This window comes from Tauraco erythrolophus, chromosome 22, assembly GCF_009769465.1.
Source record: "Tauraco erythrolophus isolate bTauEry1 chromosome 22, bTauEry1.pri, whole genome shotgun sequence".
NCBI lineage: Eukaryota > Metazoa > Chordata > Aves > Musophagiformes > Musophagidae > Tauraco > Tauraco erythrolophus.
In genome coordinates, this window is record NC_141486.1 from 8,989,272 (window position 1) to 9,014,010 (window position 24,739).

Consider the following 24,739-nt stretch of genomic DNA (forward strand, 5'->3'; position numbering starts at 1 on the left):
CGTGGTGTAGAGGGTACGGAAGAAGAGGGAGCAAAGAGGTGCACCAAGATCTTGCTGGAAGACATTGGGCCAAGGATAACACGTCAATTGGGTTTTTATATACTACCTGATTTTTAGGGACTTTGTTACCTGTTTCTCTTTCCCTCCTGCCTTTCCCACCTCTATCCACTTCCCTTTGACTTGTGGGGTGAGTGTGCAACTTCTGGGGTGAGGTCTGGCTGGTCCGTGTCCCTGTAGCTTTTCTGCGTGCATCTGTGACTGATGGCAGGGGTTTATTTTCACTTCTGTTTGCTGTCTGCACAGACTGGAGGGCTTCAGGCAGGTTGAAGAGAGCAAGAACTAACATAGATGTTTGTTGCTTGCCCTTCCAAGAGCTTTGCTTCTCCACGGATCGATTTATTACTGGTGTTTACTAAATTAGGGGAGTGTTCAAGTCCTTAAGCTTGAGCTGTTGGCCAGACAGTCCTGTCTACCTTGCCACGAAGGGAGCACCAGGGCTCCTCTTGGCCTCGCTGGGGTGTGATCGAGTCACTCTTGCCTTTGGCTCCTTAAGCTGGTGTGAAAATTGCAATTAGACATGCACATCAAGTAGTTAGATGTCATCCTTGTTTGCGGGTAGGATTGCTGGATGGATGTGCAAATTTGGGTTAACTTAAACTTTTTGTCAAGTACGCAGTTGGGAATACAAATAATCTATAGGCTGTCTTAGGAAAATTGGTCGTATTTGATTATTTATAGTTTCATCGATAGATCTTTTACTGCGTACTTGTTTCTTTAGTACAAGTTAAAGATGCTCAACTGATGTTAATCAGCACAGCTCCATTGAGATCCATAGAGTTTTGCTGATTTACAGCTGCTGACAAGATCACTTCGTTGTAAATGGAAGTAGCCTCATGGGACAAAAAAAAAAAAAAAGACAGAGAGAGAAAAATGGAACGACCCAGATGACTGAACATGTACGGAAATGTATTTATCTTTCCATGTTTCTATCTCGCTGACCTGAGTTACGAAGTTTCATGTACTTTTTTAATAGGTTTTAACAGACCCAACTAAACATTGATTCCATTAACTTGGAGCATCGCAGAGACTTGTATTACTCGCTCAAAAATTGTATATGGCAGACCCTGGAAATATGGGGACCAGGATGTAAGAAGAGGGAATTACTAAGAAAAATCACTTATGCTTACAGATGTCTTTCCTCAAAATTTGCTGTAGTGTTGGGATGCCTACATGCTCAATGCCTATCTGTCAAGATAGGTGTCTTTTGTATCGTGACGTGAGCCTTCTGTATCGTGACGTACGCCTTTACAGCCACAACTATTTATGTATGGACATGACGAATATGTGTTGCCATAGAAATGTATTTTTATTTCTTCTTGTAGGGACCACCTGGTCGCCCAGGTCTTCCAGGAGCGGATGGTTTACCAGGACCACCGGGGACAATGCTTATGTTGCCTGTAAGTACAAGCGTAATTATAAAAGCATTTAAATGAGTCGGGCTCCTTGGTTTTGCTAGTGCTTAGTGCCTGTTCTTGCAGAACTGTCCCATCTCACTTACACTAAGGACACATTTTCCTTGGTATAAAAAACGGATCCGGATGGTTGCCCTTGTAAATTTTCTTTTTGCAAAGCACTGTAGCTTCTTCACTGGTCAAAAGCACAGGGTAGGGAAGTTAAAATTTCCATAAGTGGGGAATAAGCTTAAGTGTTTCTGGCTGGGCATGGTATTGTAGAGCGAAAGTCATGAAGAAGCAACTGAAGACACCTCCAAGGGCCCAATTTCCAGGCAGAACCCTGTCTCCTACAGTGAGGAACCTCTAACAGCTCTTCAAAGCAGGTGCCGAAATTATAAGCACCTGAATGAACCCGTCTCTTCTGATGACCAGTGTTTAATTTGCATTGTTTTTTTCTTCTACGTGAAGCTACCAAGTATTGAGTCAGACTTCTTGGTCCTGGGATGCTAAAGGAGTGGTTATATTTTGTGTCTGCTTTGATGTGAGAAAACCCTAAGGAAACCAGCTGCTGAAAATAAGTGGTTAGGTACCAAAGGGAAAGAGTCTTCATCGAAAAACCGCAGCACTCTTGTACGGGCTCCAAATGGTAGGGTGATACTTGTGTAGGTTCCTGGCAGGATGCCGAGGACAGCCTGGGCCAAGTGTTCAACACGGAGCTTAGCTGGCCATCACAACACATTTGTTGGCCCTTAGAGTAACCAACCGTGGGCCTATAAATTGCATCTCTTTGAATCTGCTTGCCAAGATCGTGCGGTCATGTACCTAGCGCCAACCGAGCAAGATGCAGAGGTGAAACGGAGGTGAAAGAGCTGTCCAAGTAGGTTCTGCAGCCTGGAGAGTCCTTCTTGCAAAACCCCAAACACACATGTAATTAAGGCAGGAGAAGGGTGTGTGTCCTGGAAAGTGGGCTTGTAGCTGTTGGGGGTGGAAAAGACAGAAGAAAACATGAAACTCATTCCCTTTCAAGTTTGGGAAAATAAAACATTAATGCTTGAGGTTTTTTTAAATCCTTTGTGTGCTGAAGGATCCTGGCTTGAACAATAGGCCAAAATCTGCTCTTTGAAACACACTGCCACGCTTGAGAAATGCAGCCTTTGTCCCCGGGCAAACAGGCAACTACGGCCAAATAACCTGATACAACCTCGTCTCCGGAGGTCCCCTGGCCAACAGTATTCGCACGGGGGAACATCAGCCCTGTGAGAACTTTGCATTTAGTTTTGAACGGTGGTGTGTGAGGTCCTTACAGCTCGGAGCCTACAGTTCCTCTTCTGGTGTGTTGCTTTGAGCTGGCAGAACTCGCTGTGCGGGTACGAACATGGGCAACGGTCGGTTTGTGCCTGTGAGCTGGGCGACCTGAGAGCGCGATGCTTAATGAGATGGTCTGGAAAGACATTGGTGGAGTTGGGTCACTCATGTGGAACAGAGTTGTTTAGGAGTCAGTCTAGCGTCAGGGTGAAGGGACAGCAACTCTGTGACCTGCTTTCTCATTTGTTCCCGTCAGTTCCGCTTTAGTGGAGGAGGAGATGCTGGCTCCAAAGGACCTCTCGTTTCAGCCCAGGAGGCCCAAGCCCAAGCCATCCTGCAGCAGGCCAGGGTAAGTGAAGGGCGCTGGGGATGTCTCTTGCAGCAGGTGACTGAGGAAGAGGAGAACCAGAATAAACATGTCATAGGTGTCTTCATACTTGTACCATCCATGGTGCTGGTGGTGGCAACAACCTCTCATCTGAGTTAGAGCTGCTGTGTGGTTTGAGGTGATGACATCTAGATGACTTGGCCTTTTACTGACGGCCAGCGATAGTCCAGGCGCTAGAAACAGGGTTTGAAATTGCCTACAGACCTTGGACCAGACCTTCTGCTGGTGCCAGTTGACATGGACCTGATAGCTTCAGTTTATGCTGACAGTTTTGGGAGTCTATATGAGGAGTTGTGGTGTGTGCTGTAGGGGGTTTCTTTCTTTCTTTTGTTGGCTGGTTGTTTTTTTTTTTTCCCCTTGGATTACCTTATTGATTGATGATCAGGTAATTCCTGGTGGTGTTCATTGTGTAGGCTCGCTGGTGAAACTGGGTCAGCCACACACCTTCCCAGTGTTCCCTGTTGCCTGCCTGGATGAGTACCTTAGTGTGTGAGGCTTCATACTCATCTGTTCAAGATAAAACTTAATTTCTAGCCCGTACAGCTTTGAAATTTTTCTTCCATGAGTGCTCGTGTGAAGTTACATTTGATCATTGGCACATCAAAAGCGGGGATGGAAGAGGCACAATTGCAGCAGAAGGGAACACGTGGGGACCCCACAAGTGCCCTCCTGCTGTCTCTGCCCCGATTTTGCCCAGGAGGGAGCAGATCCGGGCTGTAAGCACACCCTTGCAGTAAAAGGGGAAAATATAAAATAGTTTAGGGAGGCAGCTTGCAAAGGGATGCAGATTTGGGAGTGTTGTTCCTCTCCCTGCCAAATGCCATCACCCAGGGACAGAGCTTGGATGTGCTTCTGAGGTCTGAAGCCACATCTGTCTGCAGCTGGGACATGTGTCTTGGTCATAGCCAGGCTGTTCTTCAGAGCTGTTGATGTTCTCTTTAGCACAGCCTTTTCGGGCCAGTCTGCTCAAATAGGCTAAAAAGCAATTTATTTCACCCTCAAATGAAATAAAGTCATTGGGGTCTCTACCCAGCTGGGTGGCACATGCGTTTTTGAGGTTTATAAATGAGGGTTTTGGCTCAGCTGGGGCTATTCTGGTTTCCATCCAACTCCCCTTTTACAAAGGAGTTTGATTTTATACATATTCAGGTAAAGTACAGGGCCCTGATGCTACCAGCCGCTGCGGTTTGCTGTCCATTAACCTTGCTCTGGAATAATATTGGTGGATTATGTTTCTGGTGTTACCTTGTCAGTCTTAATTTCAAGGCTGCCTACGGTTTTTCCATCAGCATTTTATTTTGCTGGGAAATAGGGGTTTTGACCAGATGAATATTTCATGAGAAGCATCTGCTTTCTCAGACTCTCTGGTTTTGTTCTTTTTTTTTTTCTGCCCGTTGAAAATTGTGACTCTCATGAAAAAAACAAAGATGATCCCTCCCCTCACTCAAAGTCCCTTTTCTCTGGGTTTTTTGTTTGTTTGTTTTTGATTTTCAGTTTTGGGGGAAAAAAATTAAAACCAAACAAATCCTGGGTGACTTTTGGGCTGTGGATGAAAAGTTGAATATTTCCGTAACAGAAAAAAAATCCGGTTTTGGGTTAACTTCAGCCTATTGTCAGACAATTTCAGCTGAAAACCCTGATACCAAAGCAGAAAGGGAAATAATTTTTTTTTTTTGGGGGGGGGGGGAGTGGAGGGAAGTTACAGGATATGGTGGGAATGGAAAAAGAATCCTGCAGGGGGGAGGATGTCTTCTTCCCTTTTCTAGGGATTGTTTTTCTTGTTATTGTTGTTGCTAATTGTGTTGTTATGTTGATTTATTCCCTTAAAATTTGGCTTTCATTAGACACCGCACATTGTCCCAGCCAGCCCTGTTTCAGAGCATGTCCCTTTTAATGAGATAGTGTAAAAAATGCCACATACTCTAGCATTTGTGCAATATTTATGCCATTCCAAGTGCAATCACGAGTAGATTTTAATTACTGGAGTACACAGATAATTACAGCTCTTTTAAAGTGTTGAATCGTCACGAGGGAACAAATTGTCCGAGCGATGTTCTAACGTGTGGACCAGCCCCGTTACCCACCATGGAAATTAGCGACTTGATGCATGGTTATGTGGCTCCTTAATTATTGAGCTAAAAGCCCCCTGTTGCAAATAGAATTGTCGTTCTCTTTGCAGGATATTAAATAGTAGTCAAAAAAAAAGAGGAAAAATAATCCTCCAAAATGGAACTCCTAGGATCATAAAGCAAAAAAATGCTCCGAAACTGAACTGGGATCATAAATATATGTGAACAAACCCCTATAGCCTGCTCAGACAAAGTTTTGACGTTTATCTTCAACAATTTTTTGCCAAAAGCAGCCATTTGATTGTGTCTGTACGTGATGATGATCTGCAGAGGCAGATTCTCATCTGATTTTAGATGCAGGTAACTCCTCGCCCCTCCGTCTGCCCCAGCTCTGGGCCAGGGCGCGTCTATAGGCATCTGTATAGGGGTTTTGTACTGTACGTGCATGGTGCAGAGTTGGGTGTATGGGGGGAGGATGCCTACAGGCAGATGGGATGTGGGTCCACAGGTCCTCTCAGCAGACCCATGCACTGGCCGGGGGCTTTTCCCATTTGTGGATGCAGAAAGGAGTTGGTGGGGCAACAGGTTGGATGTTCTTTGGTAAATTCACTGAGGGTACGGACATGGCTCCAAGGATTCGTGGTTCTTGGGGTGTGGAGAGAACGTGGGCATAGAGAGAACGTGTGACTGGTGGCACCATGGGGGCTTTGTCCCGTTTCAGTGACGAAGCAGAGATACCATCTAAGCAACGTTTCTCTTTCTGTTGCAGCTGGCGCTGAGGGGACCAGCAGGTCCGATGGGTCTGACGGGGCGGCCGGGCCCCATGGTAAGTGAGCGGGCAAGCAAGGACAGAGCAGACCCAGCTGGCACCAGCTTCACGGGTGCTCTGGGTTACCTCCATGAATGGCTCTTGCTTAACATGGTTTGAATCTTCCCTCTGGCTCTGTTGTGGAAAAATGTAGTAAATCCTATTCTCTGTCCAAAGGGACCCCCGGGCAGTGGAGGACTAAAGGGAGAAGCTGGAGAAATGGGACCTCAGGTGAGTATGGGGAAATCGGGGGGCTGGGGGCATCTAGGGGAAACGAAGGTGTGGAGCAGGCAGTCCTGGGTTAGAGGCTGTTGTGGAGGAGCGATTTGGTAACCCAACGCCAGCTCAGGTGTGGGAACATCTGTTTTGCCTATAAATATCCCTCTAAGTAGCCAAACGCAGACTCGAGGTGTAATTTTAAGCCAACAGTGTAAAATTCTGCAGGTGGTGATCCTTTCCTGCAAAGACATCCATGGAGGAGTCCTGTAAATACGAGATAGGTTGGGGTGTGGGGAGTTTACTGATGTTCAGGAAATTGTTCTTCCAAGCTGTAAATCCTGCGTTAACGGAACGTTCCCATTTTCTAATGGTGGGGGAAGTGATTTGTCTCCACCACATGGAGATGCTTGCAGGGCAGAAGCTTCCTCGTCCATAAACACATGCAATTGCTGTCCAGAGGTGCTCAGTCCTGAGCCTGTCCCGGGTTTGCTGCACCACAGGCTCTCAGCTCGAGGGGTTCACATCCCATTTTGCAGCACCCCTGACAGCCCCAGCAGCCCCTGATCGGCGATGCCAGCGGGCACCGGGTCTGTCTGTCGTGCCCTTGGGTGACGGCGTGTCTTCCTCTTTCCTTGACACATTGCAGGGTCCACGAGGCATCCAGGGTCCTCCTGGTCCAGCAGGAAAACCTGGCCGCAGGGTGAGTGTCCTGGGAGCTGCACTGACGGCTACGTTAACTACAATTTCTGCTAGAAACTGTTCCTGCTGCCAAACAATTTCTGAGCGCCGGGAGCGTTGCACAAGAGCGGGCAGGGGGCCAGCCAGTGCCTTGGCCAGGACCTCGCTGTCCATCCGGGTGGACACAAATGAGGATGGGAGTTAAAAGCTGGGTGATGTGAGGAGAGCTTCAAGTCCACGCTTCTCACTCTTCTGTCTCCTTTTCGTGTTTTTTTTTCTCTCTGTGGCGTTGAGGTTGTAGCTACATAAATGCTCTGGGCTGGTTTGGCCAGTCCCCAAGTCTCAGTAGTGTGCGAGGAGGATCCAGTCCCCAGAAGGTTTCTGGAGCTGGTGTAAATCGTGCTCGCTCGCTCTGTTGCCATCCCCGATGCTGATTTTTATTTTATGCCATCCTCTGGCTCTTTGTGATTCCGCTTGCCAGACGGAGAAACAAGAGAGTCTTTTGCATGACCCACTTCTGGCTTTCTTAAAAAAGAAGAAAATGATCTCCTTTCCATTTGTGGACATTGTCATTAGCATATCTTAAACTGGGCTGGAAGATAACTATTTCAAATTCAGAATTGATGGCTGTGTCCCAGCATGTAGTGAAGCAGCTTCACCTTACCCGTTGTGTTTGACTTTGCTTTTGTCTGTTGCAGGGACGAGCTGGCAGTGACGGTGCCCGGGGAATGCCAGGCCAGACAGGACCGAAGGTAACACCAGTGGTTATGTGCTTTTGGAATCTGCACCTGCTTTTTAGTGAGCACCAACTGAGGGTCCTTGGCAGGAGGAGCCTACCTCACTTGGAGAGGAGGTTGTTGAAATGCTCAAGTGACTCCTGTGAGGTCATGGGCTCCACATTTGAGAGAGGGAAATTAAACACGCACCTAGAAGGCAGAACAGCAATCTTTCTTTTCCTTTTTTTTTTTTTTTTTGATGCAGCTTTTTTAAATTGCTGGATCCTCTTAAGAATGAAATATGCTCCCTTGGCTGCAGTTGTAGAACAAATACTTTGGAATCCCAATTATGAAAAACAAACATGAATGAGCAGTCGGAAACGTCCTGAAATATAACTACCAAAAAAATACCTATTAACTGGGTGAGGAAATGTAGAAGGCGTGGTGAGGAATTTTAATGCCCTGTATTTTTATTTGAGACCAAATCCCTTCATTCAACTGTGATCTGCTGGAATTATCAAGCAAGAAAGAAGCAGTTCTACTGAAATTGAATGCAGAGAAAGTTTGCTCAGGGAATCATGTATTAGAAGGTTTAAGTGCTTTATTATGTAGATACTTAAAGCTGGAATAGATGGGGGGGTTTTGATACAGAGACAGGAGACTGCAAATCATTTATCCAGTAAAGTGCTTTAATGAGCGTCGACTGCCCTCAAAGGAGTGGATGCCAGGGAAGAAGGGAAAACAGAATAACGAGCAGCGTTGGAAAGGAGAAGGAATTTTGCTGTGAGCAGAGACAGAATGATGCTCTGGGACCTGCCAAAAGGAAAGAGCTGCCCGTTCCCCTGGGTGCGCCTCAGCCGGGCCAGTGCAACTTGAGCCACTTGGTGCAATCGACTTTCCTTTCCTTTCCTCGCTAAGAGGTAAAGGATTTGTGGAAGGGAGGAGCTGGTACTATTTTCACATGCTGTCAGAACGTGAAAATACAAGCGGCTTCACCTCTTTACAGAGAAAAAGAGACTTTTCTAACTACTGGAGGATGCTCGTTGCCTTCTGCCCTGGGCGCTGGGAGCCGGTGTCGCCCACGGTTTGCAAACACCCCTGTGTCTTCTCTCTTTTCCAAACAGTTGAGGCTTTTGAGAAAAGGCTGTTTCTGTGCATCCCTCTCCCCATTTCCCCCCAGAACACGGGAGACTAGAACAGGGCGCAGGTTTGGAGAGGAAAAGCCCTATTGTGGCTTGTCATGGCTCACCAGGAGCTCTCCACATACCGACACAGCGGAGCTGTGCGGGCACGGGCGAAAGCCCTGGGAAGGCAGGATCCCAGTGCCCGCCTGTGCTTGGCACTATGGGGGTTTTGCTTTTCCTTCTTTACACTTGAATTTCTCAACGAGTTGCCCGTTTCCTTTGGGAGCATCCGCAGATGGGAGGAGCAGACGTGGGGGATGCTCACACGGCCGTTTGCAGGCAGGTGCTGCCCACGGGAGGCTGGAGGTTGGGCATGGCTTTCTCAACATGATGCCAAGCACAAATTAACACACCTGGCCTTTTAGCAGAGCTCGTTATTTTGGGCTCAGCATCGTGCTTCCCAGAAGGATGCCCAAAGCTCTGTTTGGCCCAGAGCTGCGTTTGCAGCAGTAGGCAGTGGCAGGAGCTACTCGAGATGGGTAAGAAAAGAGGTGTGCTGGGAGTCATCCTCTCCTTGATTTGCCTTCCCATTATCAGTGGTTTGGGGCTATATATCCCCTATACATCCCTGGTGTTGTGGCTATCTTTGTGCCTGCTGGCGTTGGGGTCGGTGCAGGGTCTCGTGGAGGTGCCCCTTTCGCAATACCCTCAAGCATCCATGTGAAATCACCAAGTTTACCAGCTGATGATGTTACTTTCTAGGTCAAAACAGGTCTGTCTTCTGAGCTTGACTTAAGATAGTTTCTAGAATTTAATTGTGTAGGTATTTGTTTCCTTGGAGTGTCCAGGAGGGTTAAAAGAATGTATGGGATGGATTACAGTAGAGCTCAGGCTGGTGTGGGGACCTGTTGGCAGGCATGGGAATACTTGTGTCCAGTTTGCTTACCAGTGCGTTGTCGTTTGTAATTCCATGGAATTAAAAAAGTATTAAAATAAATAGTTGGACTAGAACACCTGTCCAGAAGCGAGATGCTTTAGATCGTGGAGAAGTCACCCAAAGATGCTCTGAAGTCCATATGGAGAGACATTTAAAACTGTAGGTGCTGGGGGTGGAGGGAGAAAGTAAAATGACTGAGTTTTGGGTTTTTTTTTTAATCTATAACTTTTGGAATCATGGAGGCTGAGTGTCCAAGGGAGAAAATCAATTCCTCTGGCACAGAAAGGAAACAAATTGGGAAGTTATTCAACAGCAGGTGGAAACGTGTACTAAACTGGTTTTTCTTTTAGGGTGACCGAGGGTTTGATGGCTTGGCTGGTTTGCCTGGCGAGAAAGGAAACAGAGTAAGTTCCCTTCCACTTGTCTTTTGGTCACAGTCTGCAATGACACTTTGGTGGGAGGAGATACTGGGAGGCGCTGGGAGGAGGGCAGCTATTGCTGGGGACCAGCCACAATGGTGTGATTAGGAGAGGACGAGAGTGTCTTGTAAGAGCATGTGGGATGTCACAGCATCCCTCCCAGGATCAGCATTCACATCCCGGGAAGCTGTAAGATCCTCCTGGGATTGCTTGAAATTGAAATGGTGGAAAAAAAAATCGTTCTAATAAAACGTAGACTGAAAAACAAAGCGAGAAGCAAAACCTGCTTCTAGACAGTGCAGTCATGGATGGAAATTGCCAAAAACATAATAGGATTTTCTTTTTGCTTTCTAATTAAGCAATGGGGAAAAAATGCAAGAAGCTGGTTATTTTGGCAGGCGGTTTGTGCCTCCCCTCCCTAGAGAGTGCAGCCAGTGCTTTATAAAATGTTTGAACAGCGGAGATGGCATCGTGATTACCAGCTACCCAGGAAAGGGAAGACGATGCCTGGGAGAGGTGCTTAACCAGCCCGAAATGGAACAGCACGCCTTGGGTAAAGCAGTAACTGCGTGCAGAGCCCGAGTCCTTCTCCTGCAGGAGCTCCAGTGCCTGCTTGGTTCCCAGCCCTCTGCCAAAGCTTCCCTGGTAAATCCCGTGAGCTCTGGGCCCTGGAGGACGTCAGTTATCAGTGCTGGAGCCCACGCGTGGCCCTGAGCGGGTAGAGAGGGGCTTCAGAGAGCGCAGGGAGATGGGGACCACGAGCGTACCAGTACCTTCAGCACATGATGCAGGCAGAAAAGTCAAGCCTGTTGCTCGATTTCTCAGCGTTACCCACTGTTTTCTATTGCCACAGCACCGCTGCCTTCTCTGAGACTTTTCTGTTGCTTCTTTATAGGGTGAGCCAGGCCCCCACGGACCCCCAGGGGCACCTGGAGAGGATGGGGAGAGGGTAAGTCTCTCTCTGGATTCAGCAGTCCTTTGAATTCATAACTAACTCCGGTAAACAAGAAGCAGATGCAATATCAGCCAGAGACGTGGCAAGAGCAGCCACCGCCGGCATCTCGTCCGCTGCCGGTTGGTAGCGGCAGCTCCTTGTCCTTGTGTCCTGGGGATGGTGCGGGTGGCCGTGGTGGGGGGAAGCAGAGCAAGGGGGAGGGAATGCAAGTAAAAAGAAGAATTTGTTTATAAAGATCTGGTCAGAAAACTCAGTTTTTGTTAAAAGACAAAAATAACGCAAGAAGAAGTGTGTGCATCCTCTCAGTGTGCGAAGGATGCTTCTGATTTTCTTAGATCCAGCAAATTGCAGCAAGGCTTGGGGAATAGCAATTCCAGACGGATGCGAGAATCGAAGATTAAATTGTTCATTTCTCCTTCCACCCTTTTTACTCAATAATTGAACGCCTTTAGCAAAGCTCAGACTAAGTGATTGCAGGTCTAGAAGGGCTGCTTTGAGAGGAGAGATTGAAAATGCTGAATCCGTAGCCGTGAGGAGCGTGTGGTTTAATTGGAGGAGCGAGTTTGGATTTCCCAGGCTCTAATCCCCCCTCCACGATGTTTTCTTTCCACCTTTGGCTATTTGTTTCCTCTGTAAAGCACAGATAATAACACCTTCCTCACCATGAGGTTGTGAGGATTAATTAATTGCTGCTGTAAAGTGCTTTGAAGTTGAAAAGACCAAACCTGTGTCTTGGGGGGAAGAACAAGTGTCTGGAGAACTTTAATCCTGGAGAGAAAAAGAAACCATTCAAGGTGTACGGGGAAAGAAGCTCAGAGGGTGTAACTGGGAAGAAAAGCATGAATTCTATCAGCAGAAGAGGAGAGTTTACAAGGGCTGGCTGCTGGGACTGATTTCCTAAGAGGGAGCATCAGCTTTTGGGTGATTTAAAAGCAACTCTCAGGAAGCACCATCCAATGCTCCTGGGGGATTGGTGGAGGATGAGCAGCAGATGAGTATGGAGGGATGGAGAATTACCCCTTTGCTGCCTCTGGTTTACCTGAGGAGCCCTAATTTGGCTAAATCACGTTCCCAGGGCAGCGCTCCCGTGCTGGCTTGTTGTTCAGTTTGCTACTAAATCTGGCGGTTATTGACTTGCATGCCCTGAATCGTTTCTACAATATCTTGTCTATTAGCAAAATCCATCTTTATAAACATCGACATGAATTATGAGGTATCCTTACAGCATTTCTAATCCTTGGTAAATTCTGCACACGCAGTATTAGTCGCCAGGCTTATGAAGTCTTCCTTATGCACGGCTGCCCTTTTATTACTCCAGGGAAGCTGGTTTTCTGTGTGATTATTTAACAAGAATGAAACACCTGTGATGTGACTGAAATACAACTGGTTTGTTCTGTCTCTTTTGCTGCTTCTCTCTGTGCCTTTGCTGCTGAGCAGGGAGATGATGGAGAAGTTGGACCCAGAGGTCTACCTGGAGAACCTGTGAGTATCTCCTCCTTTGGCTTGATGTACAGCAGCGCTGCTTTGGTCAAGGTCTTGAGATGATGACAGTGTTTTTAGAGGTCCCATGGGGCAGCTCTTCTAGGGCTGAGCAAGACCCCTGAGGTCCTGCAGGGACTGAGCTTCTCTTGCTCGAAGATCCATGTGAACGTTTTAGAGAGTTGTCTTTGCTGTAACAACTCTGGTTTGCTTTTTTTTTGCTAAGATGGCCACCAAGAAGAGAAGATGATTTCTGGGTTTTTTCGTTTGATTGTTTTTTTGTGTTTGTTTTTTTGTTCCTCTTTTTTTTTTTTTTAATGAGAAAGTTCTCATTGATTTTTGTTTGCTCACTGGCTAGACTTTGGAAAAAAAAAAAATCAGTTATAAATGTGAAGCTCAACTTGCTTTGGTCTCATACCTTTCCCGCATGTATCCTTCCTGATGTGTTATTTAGGATTCAGGTAAGTGGGCTGGGGTAGCAATTACATATGGTAAACATATGTGAAATACAGTTTTTGTGAGCGTTCCTAGCAGACTGCAGTGAGGAATGGTTTTATTTGCTATTGCATGGGTCATGGCAGCAATTAGCCATGAAGCTCCCTTGGCCACACGCTCAGTTTGTGCAGTGTTGAACGATCGCTTTTAAATCTCAGGATGAAATCCTGGCAGGGTTGAGCTCAAGGGAAATTTTAGCCCTGACTTCAGTGGGGTCAATATTCTTTTCACAGTGTGCAAAACTTCATAAATCTGCAGAGTTTGTCAACGTTTGGGCCTCCACATGCTGCGAACACCGGAGCAGCTGAGCCAGGGCTAGCAAAGGAGGGAGTTCCTAGTATCAATAAGGTTAAAAGTTGATGCTAGTGGTGTTGGACAAAAATCTCTTGACCAACCCAAAGAAATGCTTTCAGGGAGTATCCCACTGAAAAGAAACAGTTGGGTTGTCGGTTGAGTTGAGACTCTGAAAGCATTTTTTCCCCCAATACCAAGTATTTTTGACTTTACTGGCAGTGGTAAACTCTGCTTCTGGCTGGCTGGAGATTTTTGTGTGTAGTACAGTTGTTGCCTGCTTATTTCATCCAAAATGCATTTCCTTGTTACGAAAAGAACATTAACTATCCATCATTTACCATCGGCTTTGCTTTCAGAATGTCTTATTTTGTTGTTCTAAGGCCCAGCGTGGTGGCCTGAGAGTAATTGATGAGAACTGTTGGACACACTTCATGTGAGAAAGGGAAGGGTTGGCATTTACGGACTCACTGGAACTAAATTATAGACGAGATGTCTGATTAACTTCTGGGAAAGATTAATCAACTCAGCTATCTCCTTAGCACATGTCTAAGCAATAACTTATGGGTTATTAACTTCTTAAAAGCGTTTATGTGCTCAGGTAACACAGTAACAAAAGAGGAACTTAAATGATGATAATGCGTGCAGGGAAGTTGATTTTTATTTCAGCAGCACGAGTAAAAATATCTGTGATGGCTGGAGTAAAGGTTTAAATTGCATTACAGGAAACCTTTTTTTCATAAGTATGTACACCCTAAATCTGCATGTTTGTCGTCTTCTCTGCCCTGAGCCAAAAGAGGGTCTTTCCAAATTTAACAGTAACTTAAACTATGGTGGAACTTCAGAGTTGGTTTCTCTTCATCCTGCTCCATTTCCTTCCAATTCCCATCGCCAGTTGATGGGAGCAGAGTTCCTGCTCTGCTGGGGCTCGGCGTGCGAGGCTTTAGCCCGTGAAGGTCTGCAGTAGCTGGGTCAGACTGCTTGCTCCATGCATCCAGTTCTTGCTGCAAACTGTTTTTTGCAGGATCAAAATCCCCGCAGTCTCCGAGATCAGACACTTTCTTAATGTCTCCTGTTTTATCCTGTAACATTTCATTTTAATTCCTCTGTCATCTCTGCATCATGAAAAGGGACGTATAATATTTGGGCAGACAGATAAAACTGTCTGTCAATCAGGAAAGATTTTCCTCCGTGACAGTGAACGAGCACCATCCTTGTAAACACCCAGAGTTCCCCTATGGTCCCTAATTTCAAAGAATCAGTAAAATCATAGAATTATGGAACGGTTTGGGTTGGAAGGGACCTCAAAGATCATCTAGTTCCAACCCCCCTGCCATGGGCAGGGACACCTTCCATGACACCAGGTTGCTCAAATCCAACCTGGCCTCGAACACTTCCAGGGATGGGGCAGCCACAGCTTCTCTGGGCAACCTGGTCCAGTGTTTCACAACCCTCAGAGGGAAGAATTTCCTCCTTATATCTAATTGAAATCTACCCTGGAAATGGAAAGAAAACACTGTGATGCCAGGAGTACTGACTGCTTAAGGTTTAAGAACCAAATGCCTTTGAGAATGTCCATTTATGCTGCAGGCTGAAACCCTTTTCCAGCCTTGCTGAGTTCTGTAGATTGTCAATGATAAAAATTAAATCTGGAGAGATGTTGAAATTCTAACCCTAATGATCCATTGGTGGTATCAGATCATTCTTCATAATACTCCCTGGCTAGAATGACTTGGCTGCAAAGTGGTTTGCATCGTGTGCGTTACAGGGTAATCCAGGAATATGATTAAATTAATAAAAAAAAGTTGGTTTAAGTGGGCCTTCTTCCAATCTGAAGAATAAATGTCTGTGCCTATATTATTTATCTTTATAACTCAAGGATATGTGCATGCAGAGTTTCTCTTACCAGTTTGTAAAGCAAGAAAGCTGTTGTTACTGCAAAACCAGCAAGGTCATTGTGGTGCCAGCCCCAACGCTTCCGTGGGCAGAGCGATGCTCAGCTGGGCACGAGCTCACCCCGACCCATGCTCGGGGCAGTGGTGGGGGTTACTGGGAACACTGACCCCGTTTGTTTCCTCCAACAGGGACCCCGAGGACTGCTGGGACCGAAGGGGCCACCGGGACCCCCGGGGCCACCGGTGAGTTCCTGGGGCTGCCACCCTCGGGCAGTCAGCTGAGCTTTCCGGGCAAAACACCCTGTCCCCGTTAGTCATTCAAGCAGATAATACAGCTGCATAATTTTATACATCCGTGCCGTGAAAAGAAGTGGTATTAAAAAAAAAAAAAAAAGTTATGACTCAAAATCCATGTTCTCCCCCATTTTCAGTGGCATCACGTCCATTTACGGCAGCTCAAGATTTGGCCCACCTGAGTAAATATTAATGCCTCGCTCAGGCTGGAAGGGAAGAATGAGAGTTATTAACACCGTGGCTTTGCTATTAACTTTTGCCTGAGGGCTGGTGAGGCTTTAAAGCAGTTTGTTCATATTTCGGGCGAAAGCCGAGGAAAGGACGTGCCGTTTTTTATTCGGGAGACAGTCTCCTTATCTGTCGCGCGCTGCTGGGAGTGCTGATGCAGGGGCTCGCTCCGTAAATCACTGCAGCTCACTCAAGTCCCAGAATTTAAAAAACTGGGCTGCTGCTAGAGCTAACAGGGATCAGCAATTAATGGTGAAGCCCTTAGCCTGTCCTGGGACACAAAGACACGTTCACTGTGAGCTCCTCATCCTGCTGAATTTAACGAGCGTTCAGGATCTGCTCCGAAACTCTCACCTCCCACGAGACCTTGCCCAAAACAAAACAGTGGCAGGGGAACCCCCAGTGGGACACCTCCAGTTGACCATGTACCCTGTTACCTCCTTAACGAAGATGCTCAGGGAGTGTTTGACCCCAGTTGCCCCTTGTTGAACGATGGATTCACGTCCCAGGTGAGGTCTTTTGTCCAGTTTTCCCTTTTCACTCGCTGCTCCGTGCCCGCCCGCTGTCGGAGGCGATCTGGCTGTGGTCCTTAGCCAGGGTTTGCCCGACGTGGCGCTGATTCTGCCCCACAGGCAGGTTAAACCGATGGGAAAACACTGAAATGACTTTTTAAAGTGTCAACTGGATTCATGGAATTGGCTGCTTTACCAAGCACCTTTAGAAAATTGTTCACTTTCCACGCGGTCCAAAGGACCTCTGGATGTTTTGTTATTATTATGGCAATTTCTGTGCTTTTGTGCTGCAGAATAAGCAGATATTTTCTTAGTGCTGTTTTTTTAAATCCTTTCTCAGGGTGTGGCTGGTATGGATGGACAAACAGGTCCCAAGGGGAATGTGGTAAGTTTCCACTGCAAATTTTACAGGCAGTCCGGATATTATATAGAGTGAAATGTAAAAGGTATTCCATTAAATTAGATTCGCTAATTGCTTTTTAGCCTGGTGTAGATTCCTATCAGAGCCTGTGAAAACCACAGAGAGTATCTTCCTACAGCAAATGGATGCTAATTTATTATAATTTCTGATGGAATTACACATTATTTCCCCATGAAAGATCAAACGTTTTCATCGAGATGCGTGTTGTTCTAATGAATATCAAAATATAGTAATTTAACTGAGAGGGGGGGTGGAAAAAAACCTTGATGTGCCTCATGCTCTGTACTAATCGGATGAAACAGAGTCGCTGCAGAAGAGCCAAAGCAAAGCCAGGTAGCGCTAAAACCCTGCTCAGCTCATGTGGGCTCCATGTCCGTGCAGAGAAGTGAACGTGCCCTGAAATAACTTCACCCCTCCCTGTCCTGGCACAGAGAGAAGCCATTTCCCTTTCCCAGGAGCTCTCGGTGATGGCAGCGGGTTCAAGAGGGGGTCGAGATGCTGCGGGAGGGTGCGGGGCTGCACAGGGGCTGGAAGCACCGGCCCCGCTCTCGCCCCTCCTGCCTTCAGCTCTGCCCTTGTCTCTTCGCAGGGTCCGCAGGGTGAGCCGGGTCCTCCGGGACAGCAGGGTAACCCAGGTGCTCAGGTAAGAGGAAAACTCTTTTTTGATGGGTAGGAAAAAGGAATGATTGTTTTGAACAAACTTTGCTCCCCCACCAGAAACGGGACCAGTAATACGAAGATTTGCTGGGAATTGGCTTGACGATACACCGCTGGCCCAAAATCTTCCTGGAAACGTTCCCAGTTTCAGATCCCACCCCGGTTCTCACCTGGCTTTCGTTGCTGAGATGCAAAGCCAAACTCAGGTCCAAGCAGTCTCTTCGGCCGAGCCACATCTTGTGGCTCAAGTCTGATTTTTAGCATCCCATGGTCCAGTTGCTCTGGAGCCAGATGTGTAATACAGATGTCCAGGCCTTGCTGTCAGCCTTCTCCTCGGCTCTTAGCAAGTCTTGCTCCTCGGAGCATCTCTGTTTCCATCCTGGGGATGAGCCTGGCTGCACACGGCGAAGCGGTGCAGCTCTCCAGAGGAGACATGCCGTGCAAAAATGGAATTTTATCGTCTTTTGCAAGACGTTTTGAGGATGAATGGAGCAGGGGAAGTCCCCGGCCATTGCAGGCACTAGAGTGATGCTCAGCTGAGGTGCTGCCAAAATGCATTTGGAAGGAATAACTTGTTCCTTAATGACTCTAGTACATATTTTTTTTTTTTTTTTTACCTTTAAACAGGGTCTTCCAGGTCCACAAGGCGCAATCGGTCCCCCAGGAGAGAAAGTACGTTTAAATACCACAGCTCTGACTTAAGGCAACTGGTGCTATTAATATGCATTTGCTACTTCAGCTGCTCCTTTGCCCCATATGCAACATCTGTTTGCAGCCGTGTCTATGAAAGTCTAATGCGTCTCATTCCAGACAGAAGAGAGACAAAAAAGTATGGTTTACCTCTAATTCATAATATTTGCATTCATTTCCCATCTTAAGAGAAACATTTTGAAGTCAGCCCATGGTAAAACATTAGGAGATGACAGAAAATTGTCTCTTTCTGTGGGCTAAATGCCTGGAAGTCTGAGCAGGATGGTAATGGGAAGAGCCCATGGATTTGGCTCGCTCAGCCAGGATCCCCTCCCGCTGCCTCCCCGAACCTGCACCAGCTCCCTCTGCTCTCCCACTGCTGCCGACGTGGGGTGGGTGCTGGGCTCCGTTCCCCCCAGGCAGCCCTGGGACCGTCGGGATTGAAACCAGGGGAACGGTTTTGCCTACGGAGCAGTAATTCTCCAGGTGTTTGCTCAGGTCCCGTTGAGCAGGGACACAGCGCGTGTCCTGGCATGTTTACTGGGACAATCCCCAGCTCGTGTTGGCAGCGTGGGGTGGACACACATCATGGATAGTTCTCCTGCGAAGGAGCACGTTGTCAGTTCTGCCAGACACAGGGTGCTTGGGTTTCAGTGCCGAGTCACACGCTCAGCAGCAGCGCTGCTCCTCGGTGGTGTGAGAAACCAGGGGGTCACTTAATTAAAAAAGTAATCATTGAGTGGTGTTAAAGCAGCAGGAACAGTTAATGGGGGCAGCTCCGCTCTTCCCGTGCCAGTTGATCACCTCATTTGTCATCACAGAATGGGCGTTTCCCAGTCCAGTGAGCCCCACGGTTCCATATCCTCCAACTTGTCTGTACGTACACGTGCAGCATCGCACCCTCTTGGCAGGACGGCGCTCGATGCCTCGTGCCCCGGGGTCTCCTGCAGACTCACCTCTCTGCAGCCTTTCACAGCTTGGAAAAAGCAAGAAATGTATCCGAAAAGCCTCGTTCTCTGATGCTCTGGAGACTGTGACCATTGCAGCTGTTGATTTTCTGTTTGTTTTTTAGGGGCCACTGGGCAAACCCGGTCTTCCTGGCATGCCTGGTGCAGATGGTCCTCCGGTAAGTCGTCATCTCCTGGGTCTCTGCTTGGCACCAGGGCTGTGAGGCCTGATCCTGCACCCATCTGGGGTGCACCATGGTGACCTGCAAGGTCAGGCTCACCTGCTCGTGTTTCGGCTGGGTTGGAGGGTTTGAGCTTGAGAAGCCCTGGCCCTGCTCCAAGCTTCGCTCAGCCTCATAGCACAGTGCCGGGTACTTCTCACCGTCTCTTCAGGCCTCTCTTTCCCTTCCTCCTGTTTCTCCTCCCTGTTTGAGGGAGGTTGACAGCTCACGGAGGTAGGGACGGTCTCCTGTGTGCACGTGTTTGTGCACAGCAGTAGCACGGGGTGGTTCCCGTCTCGCCCGGGGCCGCTGGGCGCTGCTGCGGAACGGTGATAAGCACAGGTTGAAATTGCATGTCCATGTTGTATTCTTCCAGCTTCCTCCTAATCCTACTTTAAACATTATTTGCTCCTTGCTCTGGAGATCGGTCTTAAAAAAAATCTTTGGCCTTTAAACCCGATCTCGTTTTTACACACCTCAGAGGCACCTGGTTTTAAGAATGACAAATGTAAAATCGTTACGTTTCGAGAATGCAAATGCAGAGTATGGCAAAAAAAAAAAAAATAATCACCTTTCCCACTTTGGGATTATCATTCCTATGGAGGGCATTTCGAACATTTGTACAACTGTTAGCTGAGTCAACAGAGCAGCTAAAGCAAAGCCCAGAACATCTCCAAGGCTGTAGCTTTCGATGTGAAATTCCTACAGCAGTCTCCAGGGAAGTTCAGCTGGAGAAGACGCCGGGTCTATTTTTGCACAGACTGAAGGCTGGATCAGACCCCGAGCTGAGTGCGTGTGGGTGCGCGTGGACGCGGGTCCTTCGCCGCAGGTAGCCCCGTAGTTTGCAGATGGTTTGGGGGTTTGTGAGCATATGGGTCACTCTTTCCAAGGACAAAAACCTGCCCATGTTCTCTTTATAGAAGTTGGTCTTGGAAGATATCTGACAATCCCTGAGGGCCTGAAGCACCTCACTGCGAAAGCCAACCAGGTTGCTCATCAATTTTTGATCTTGGTAGCAAGAACAGAGATGGGCATTTTGAGAATGGTGATGATTTAGTGCAGAGTGGACAAAGGCTTTTGAAATCTTGCTACGCTTCTATTTTGCCTCCCCCGGGGCAGAGAGAGAAGTCAGGAGCTGAAGGCAAGCACATTTGTATGACCTGCTTTGTGCACCGATGCTCTCGGTGCTGTTTAAACTCACAGGACAAATTCCAATTGCATTTTCTCCTACGTTTTGTTCGATGTGAAAATGACAGCGGTCATTTTGTTTCTTTATTAAACCAGCTTGTTTTATGAAGTCTGGCTTGTCTGACGTTCCGTTCTGAAGACTGATGATGGAAAATACTTTTACGATTTTCCTTGTTATATTGGTGGAAAGTCATTTGTGTATTTAGAGAAGAGCTCATAAGTAAAGAAACCATTGAGTGCAGAGGTCTTAGTGGCTTTAGAGCAGCTGGATGTTCTCTCATCATCTCTATAAAAGAAAAGGTCCCTGGGTGTGCAGTGAGTGCCCTCAGGGAGGGCTTATTGCTTTTGTACAGGCATTGCCAACCAAAGAGTCATCTTCCATCCTGGCTCTGTTTTGGTTCCGACAGTAGGGAAGTCGGCACTAAAAACTACTTTCATGGATTTCTCCTATTTCTCACTAATCTTCCAAGCTCTATCTGAGGCAATTCACACTTTTGTTTTCTACTGACTGCAACCCCAGCAAAAGGCTTCTAAAGGCCGTGAATGACAATGTGTTGGAAACTCTTGGATGTTGAGTTACGCAGCATCAAATCCCAAGAGGAATGCTGGCCAGCATCCAGCCAGCCGCCGTCTAGCAGGGATGCAGGTTTAACTAAGCATTTGTCATGAGATCTTGTAATGGACTCTAGGAATTAGGAAATTAATGAGGAGCTCTGACCAGTCTGGGCATCTTATGACCCTCACAAGTTTGCTAACACACAGAGTTAATTTTATCTGTTTTCCTGTCTGCAAAATTTATGTGCTGCTTGCTGCTGAACTCACTGAGGTGTTCTAATACGTGAAGCATATTGCAAAATGGTTTGTGCTTCTCTGCTGAAGGGTGGTGAAGAGTAAAAGTGTAAAATAACTGGATAGAATGCCACCAAGGACCCAAATGCAGCTCTATTCCTTTTGGGGAAAGCTTATTCTTGCAAGTTGACTTCAGTGGGCATACTTGGATCAGTAAGAGCTTCCTGAAGGGCAACTCTTCCAAATAAATCATAGCTGCCTGAGCGAGCTTGTTGGCTTCTGAAGCATTAGATGTGCACTAAACCCATTTCCTTCTTCTCTTTGTCTCTTTTATTTATAGGGTCATCCTGGCAAGGAGGGTCCTCCTGGAGAGAAGGGGAGTCAGGTAGGTGTCAACAAGATCCTCATCACTGCTAAAGGGAAAGTCACGGTATCTGGATGGAGACAGATCTCCATGGGGCTCCAGGGATGGCCGGGAGCCAGGAGAGGTGGGTCAGTGGAGGAGGCAAGCAGCAAAGCCTGTTGAAATTTGAAAGCTGAGCCCAGCCTTCGTCTGCTTGGGAGACTCTTCTGGTGCTTGGGCTGGTCTTTTTTCAACTCCTCCCAGCTTTCCAGGCAAGTAGCGCTCCGCAGCCCCGTGGACGTGAAAACTGAGACAGTGAAGGGAAGCCTTCTCTTAATCAGACACAAATAAATATCCTTCATGGCACAGGGAGTGCAGGAAATAACTCTTTTTGTATTTCTGGTCTTCCTTTTTCTTCTCCTCCCTCTCAAAGTCCCTCTTTAACAATATATTTGAGAATATTGCTGGAGGCTAGAGTCCTTGAATTATACAGTCGTCCGCCTGTCCAGGAGATTTACCATCTGCATTCCCGCTGTGTCCCATTGGGTTGAAAAACATTATGTTTGTCAGAAGTCTTTGATTAGAGCGCAGTCTGGTTTGATGGACGTCCGCTCGGGTGCTGCACGGAGCACAACCCGCGGCCGTTTGTCCGGCTGGTGTCACACGAGGCCGAGAATTCCAACGTTGGCCTCTGCAGAATATAAGGAGCCAATAAGTGGTTGTGCCGGTGCACCTTGGGCCAGGAGATGCTCAGCAAATGTTAGGGAGGTGGTCTCGGAGCAGGGCTGGGGCTGCAGGTCTCCTCTGGCTGACACTTGCATGAGGTCTGGGATGCTGGTGGACCTGTCGGCTCCGTCTGGGTGTCAGGCTGGAAAAAATTGTCCATCTCAGGCTGGGAGAAGTGGGAAAGTGTTTGTTTAGTTAGGGAACTGAGCAAAGCAAAAGCCAACTGGGTTCAATAAAGAAAGTGATTTATGTGCAGGTGTAAGTGTGGCAGCGAGGGTGGGAAGGAGAGTTTTTGCAGGGTGCGTATCAGGCACCGTGTCCAGCACAGCTCATGGTGTTCCTGAGGATTTGCAGCTTTCAGTGCCAGAAAGGAGCTTTGGGAGTGTCTCCTCTCCCACACAGCTGAGGCCAAAGGACATCATGCTCAGTCTTGAGCTTCAAGCAATAACTCCGATCTGTGATCATCATCATCACAAGCTCTGCTGTGTTACTGCAAAACCAGGATGGTTTGGGAGAGGGGAGACAGCAGAACATGTCCTTCCTCTTTCAGAGAACTGGTTCTTGTCTTTAATCCAAAACACAAATTGCCAATAATATGTATAAACCCCCTTTCTATCAAGTTGTTGCTGTCTTGTCTCTTCTCTTCCTCCTTTCCTATCGTATGGACCTTTGCTGTTGGCTCAGCCAAGTGCACCTTCTCGAGGTGATGTTCCTGTAGCTCTGTGCTAACTTGAGCTGTTTTCAGATGGCCGCTGCCGTTTCCACCCAGTCCGAAGCAGCCAGATGACTGGTATATTTGTCTTCCACACATTCTGCTTATTGCTGCGCCTTCCTGTTGATTTTTTTGATGTGTTTTTCTTGTTTGCATTTTTTCCACCCCAGGGTCCACCAGGTCCTCAGGGCCCCATTGGTTATCCAGGACCACGCGGAGTCAAGGTAAGGAGGACGCAGGAACGATGGCCATGGCATTGCTTGTTCAACTCGAGTTCTCCATGACGGATGCCCAGCCAGGGTGCTTAGGGCCACCACTAACCATGTTTGCTGCTTGAATGAACCTTGGTCCAGCGTCTTCTCGCAGGCCACGAGGATTACAAGTCCCTGCTCTCCAATAACCCCTCCTAGCATCGTTCAGCACTTTGGAGACATTTCTCTCTTAATTCTTCGTGGGCACGGCTCAGCCCCATTCCAATCGTTTCCAGTTTACAATCAAAGTAAATCTCAGCCAGAATGTGAAGACTTTAACAAGGCTTGTTAATAAAACAAAATAGCCTATTACTAAAACAAAGCGAGCTTTTCATGCTGCTGATCCAAAACCTTGTTAGACAAAGCTTGTGCGTCTCAGTAATGTGCTTTTTCACTAGACTGAATTCCAGTTCTTTCCTCGCTCCTGCAGCGCTTGCATGCTGATAAGAAGGCGGTGGGAATTTTTTTTTTTCCCCATTCAGCTCTGGCTGTTGTGCCCATCAAGATGTATTAGTTCAGGTGCAGATGCCTCCTGCATCCCAAAGGTCCAATGAATCTGCAGGGATCTGGGCTAACAGATACAAACACAGCTTGGGGACTGGCTATAGGTGATGTTAAGCCCTCTTAAACCCTCTTGTGTATTTTTTCAATGGAAGAGACACGTTCTCTGTTCTGCCTTCAAAATTTAAGCGGGATATATTTAGCCGAAGCAGGCTTTCATCTCGTTTCTTGCAAGGTTGTGGATCGAGACGTAGTGGTCCGTTAGGGAATGGTTTGCTGTTGTGTTTACCACTGAAGTGGAGCTGTTCCACATTAGAATGATCTAGAGAAAGTGTGTCAGGCACCAAACCCAGAGTGTGTACAGACAAGGTTTTGCTTCCTACAAGCAGCGTTCTATGAACTACACGAGCCTCCAGTTTGGAAAAAAATGCATCTCTTTGGATTTGCAGCTATAAATAACTTCTACGTCTCGCCTCACTTACTGGAACCTGCTGCACAAATTTTGTTGTACTTTCAATTATACTTTTTCTTGATGTGCTAAAGGGAAGGAAAAAAACGTAAAATACCCCAAGCAAAATATTATTCCTCAAAAAAAAAAAAAAAAGGCAAGTTTCTTGGTTTTATTGTAAGATAAATAACACAGCACAGCTGGTGTAGATACCTGAGGGTGGTGTTTTATCCCAAGAGGCAGGATAGATGGGAAGCACAGGGGTCCAACAGGTTTGGGCTGGTGGCATAGCAGGGGGCAGATCCTGGCCGCCCTCAGCACCTCCGGGCTGAACACCATGGTGAAGCTTTGCGGGGCTGCTGCACCATGTCACAAATGCCCACACCAGTCTTAGTTCTGTTTTTCTTTTACCTTCTTTTTGGTGCCTAAATGCACTTTGAAAATAGTGCATGTACAGATGTGAGCACCATGGTGAAAATGTGCCAAGCTTAATCTTTGGGGGTGTTAGACACTGTGCTGCTACCCGCTGCGGAGCTGCCCAGAGATCTCTGGCTGTGTTCTCAGAGATTTGAAATGAAT

General features: G+C 47.3%; 1 protein-coding gene across 3 annotated transcripts in view; it reads left to right on the forward strand.

The window, feature by feature from the left end:
* The window catches only part of COL5A1 (collagen type V alpha 1 chain), a 155,077-nt gene that overhangs the window by 88,476 nt on the left and 41,862 nt on the right, over positions 1 to 24,739 (forward strand). For all 3 annotated transcript variants that reach the window (XM_086624974.1, XM_086624975.1, XM_086624977.1), the window contains exons 12-27: positions 1,383 to 1,457; positions 3,016 to 3,108; positions 5,986 to 6,042; positions 6,202 to 6,255; positions 6,890 to 6,943; positions 7,620 to 7,673; positions 10,049 to 10,102; positions 11,013 to 11,066; positions 12,510 to 12,554; positions 15,422 to 15,475; positions 16,607 to 16,651; positions 17,277 to 17,330; positions 17,972 to 18,016; positions 19,107 to 19,160; positions 21,520 to 21,564; positions 23,131 to 23,184. In XM_086624974.1, the coding sequence (XP_086481100.1) occupies positions 1,383 to 1,457; positions 3,016 to 3,108; positions 5,986 to 6,042; positions 6,202 to 6,255; positions 6,890 to 6,943; positions 7,620 to 7,673; positions 10,049 to 10,102; positions 11,013 to 11,066; positions 12,510 to 12,554; positions 15,422 to 15,475; positions 16,607 to 16,651; positions 17,277 to 17,330; positions 17,972 to 18,016; positions 19,107 to 19,160; positions 21,520 to 21,564; positions 23,131 to 23,184 (891 nt within the window). The remainder of the gene's footprint in view (positions 1 to 1,382; positions 1,458 to 3,015; positions 3,109 to 5,985; positions 6,043 to 6,201; positions 6,256 to 6,889; positions 6,944 to 7,619; positions 7,674 to 10,048; positions 10,103 to 11,012; positions 11,067 to 12,509; positions 12,555 to 15,421; positions 15,476 to 16,606; positions 16,652 to 17,276; positions 17,331 to 17,971; positions 18,017 to 19,106; positions 19,161 to 21,519; positions 21,565 to 23,130; positions 23,185 to 24,739) is intronic.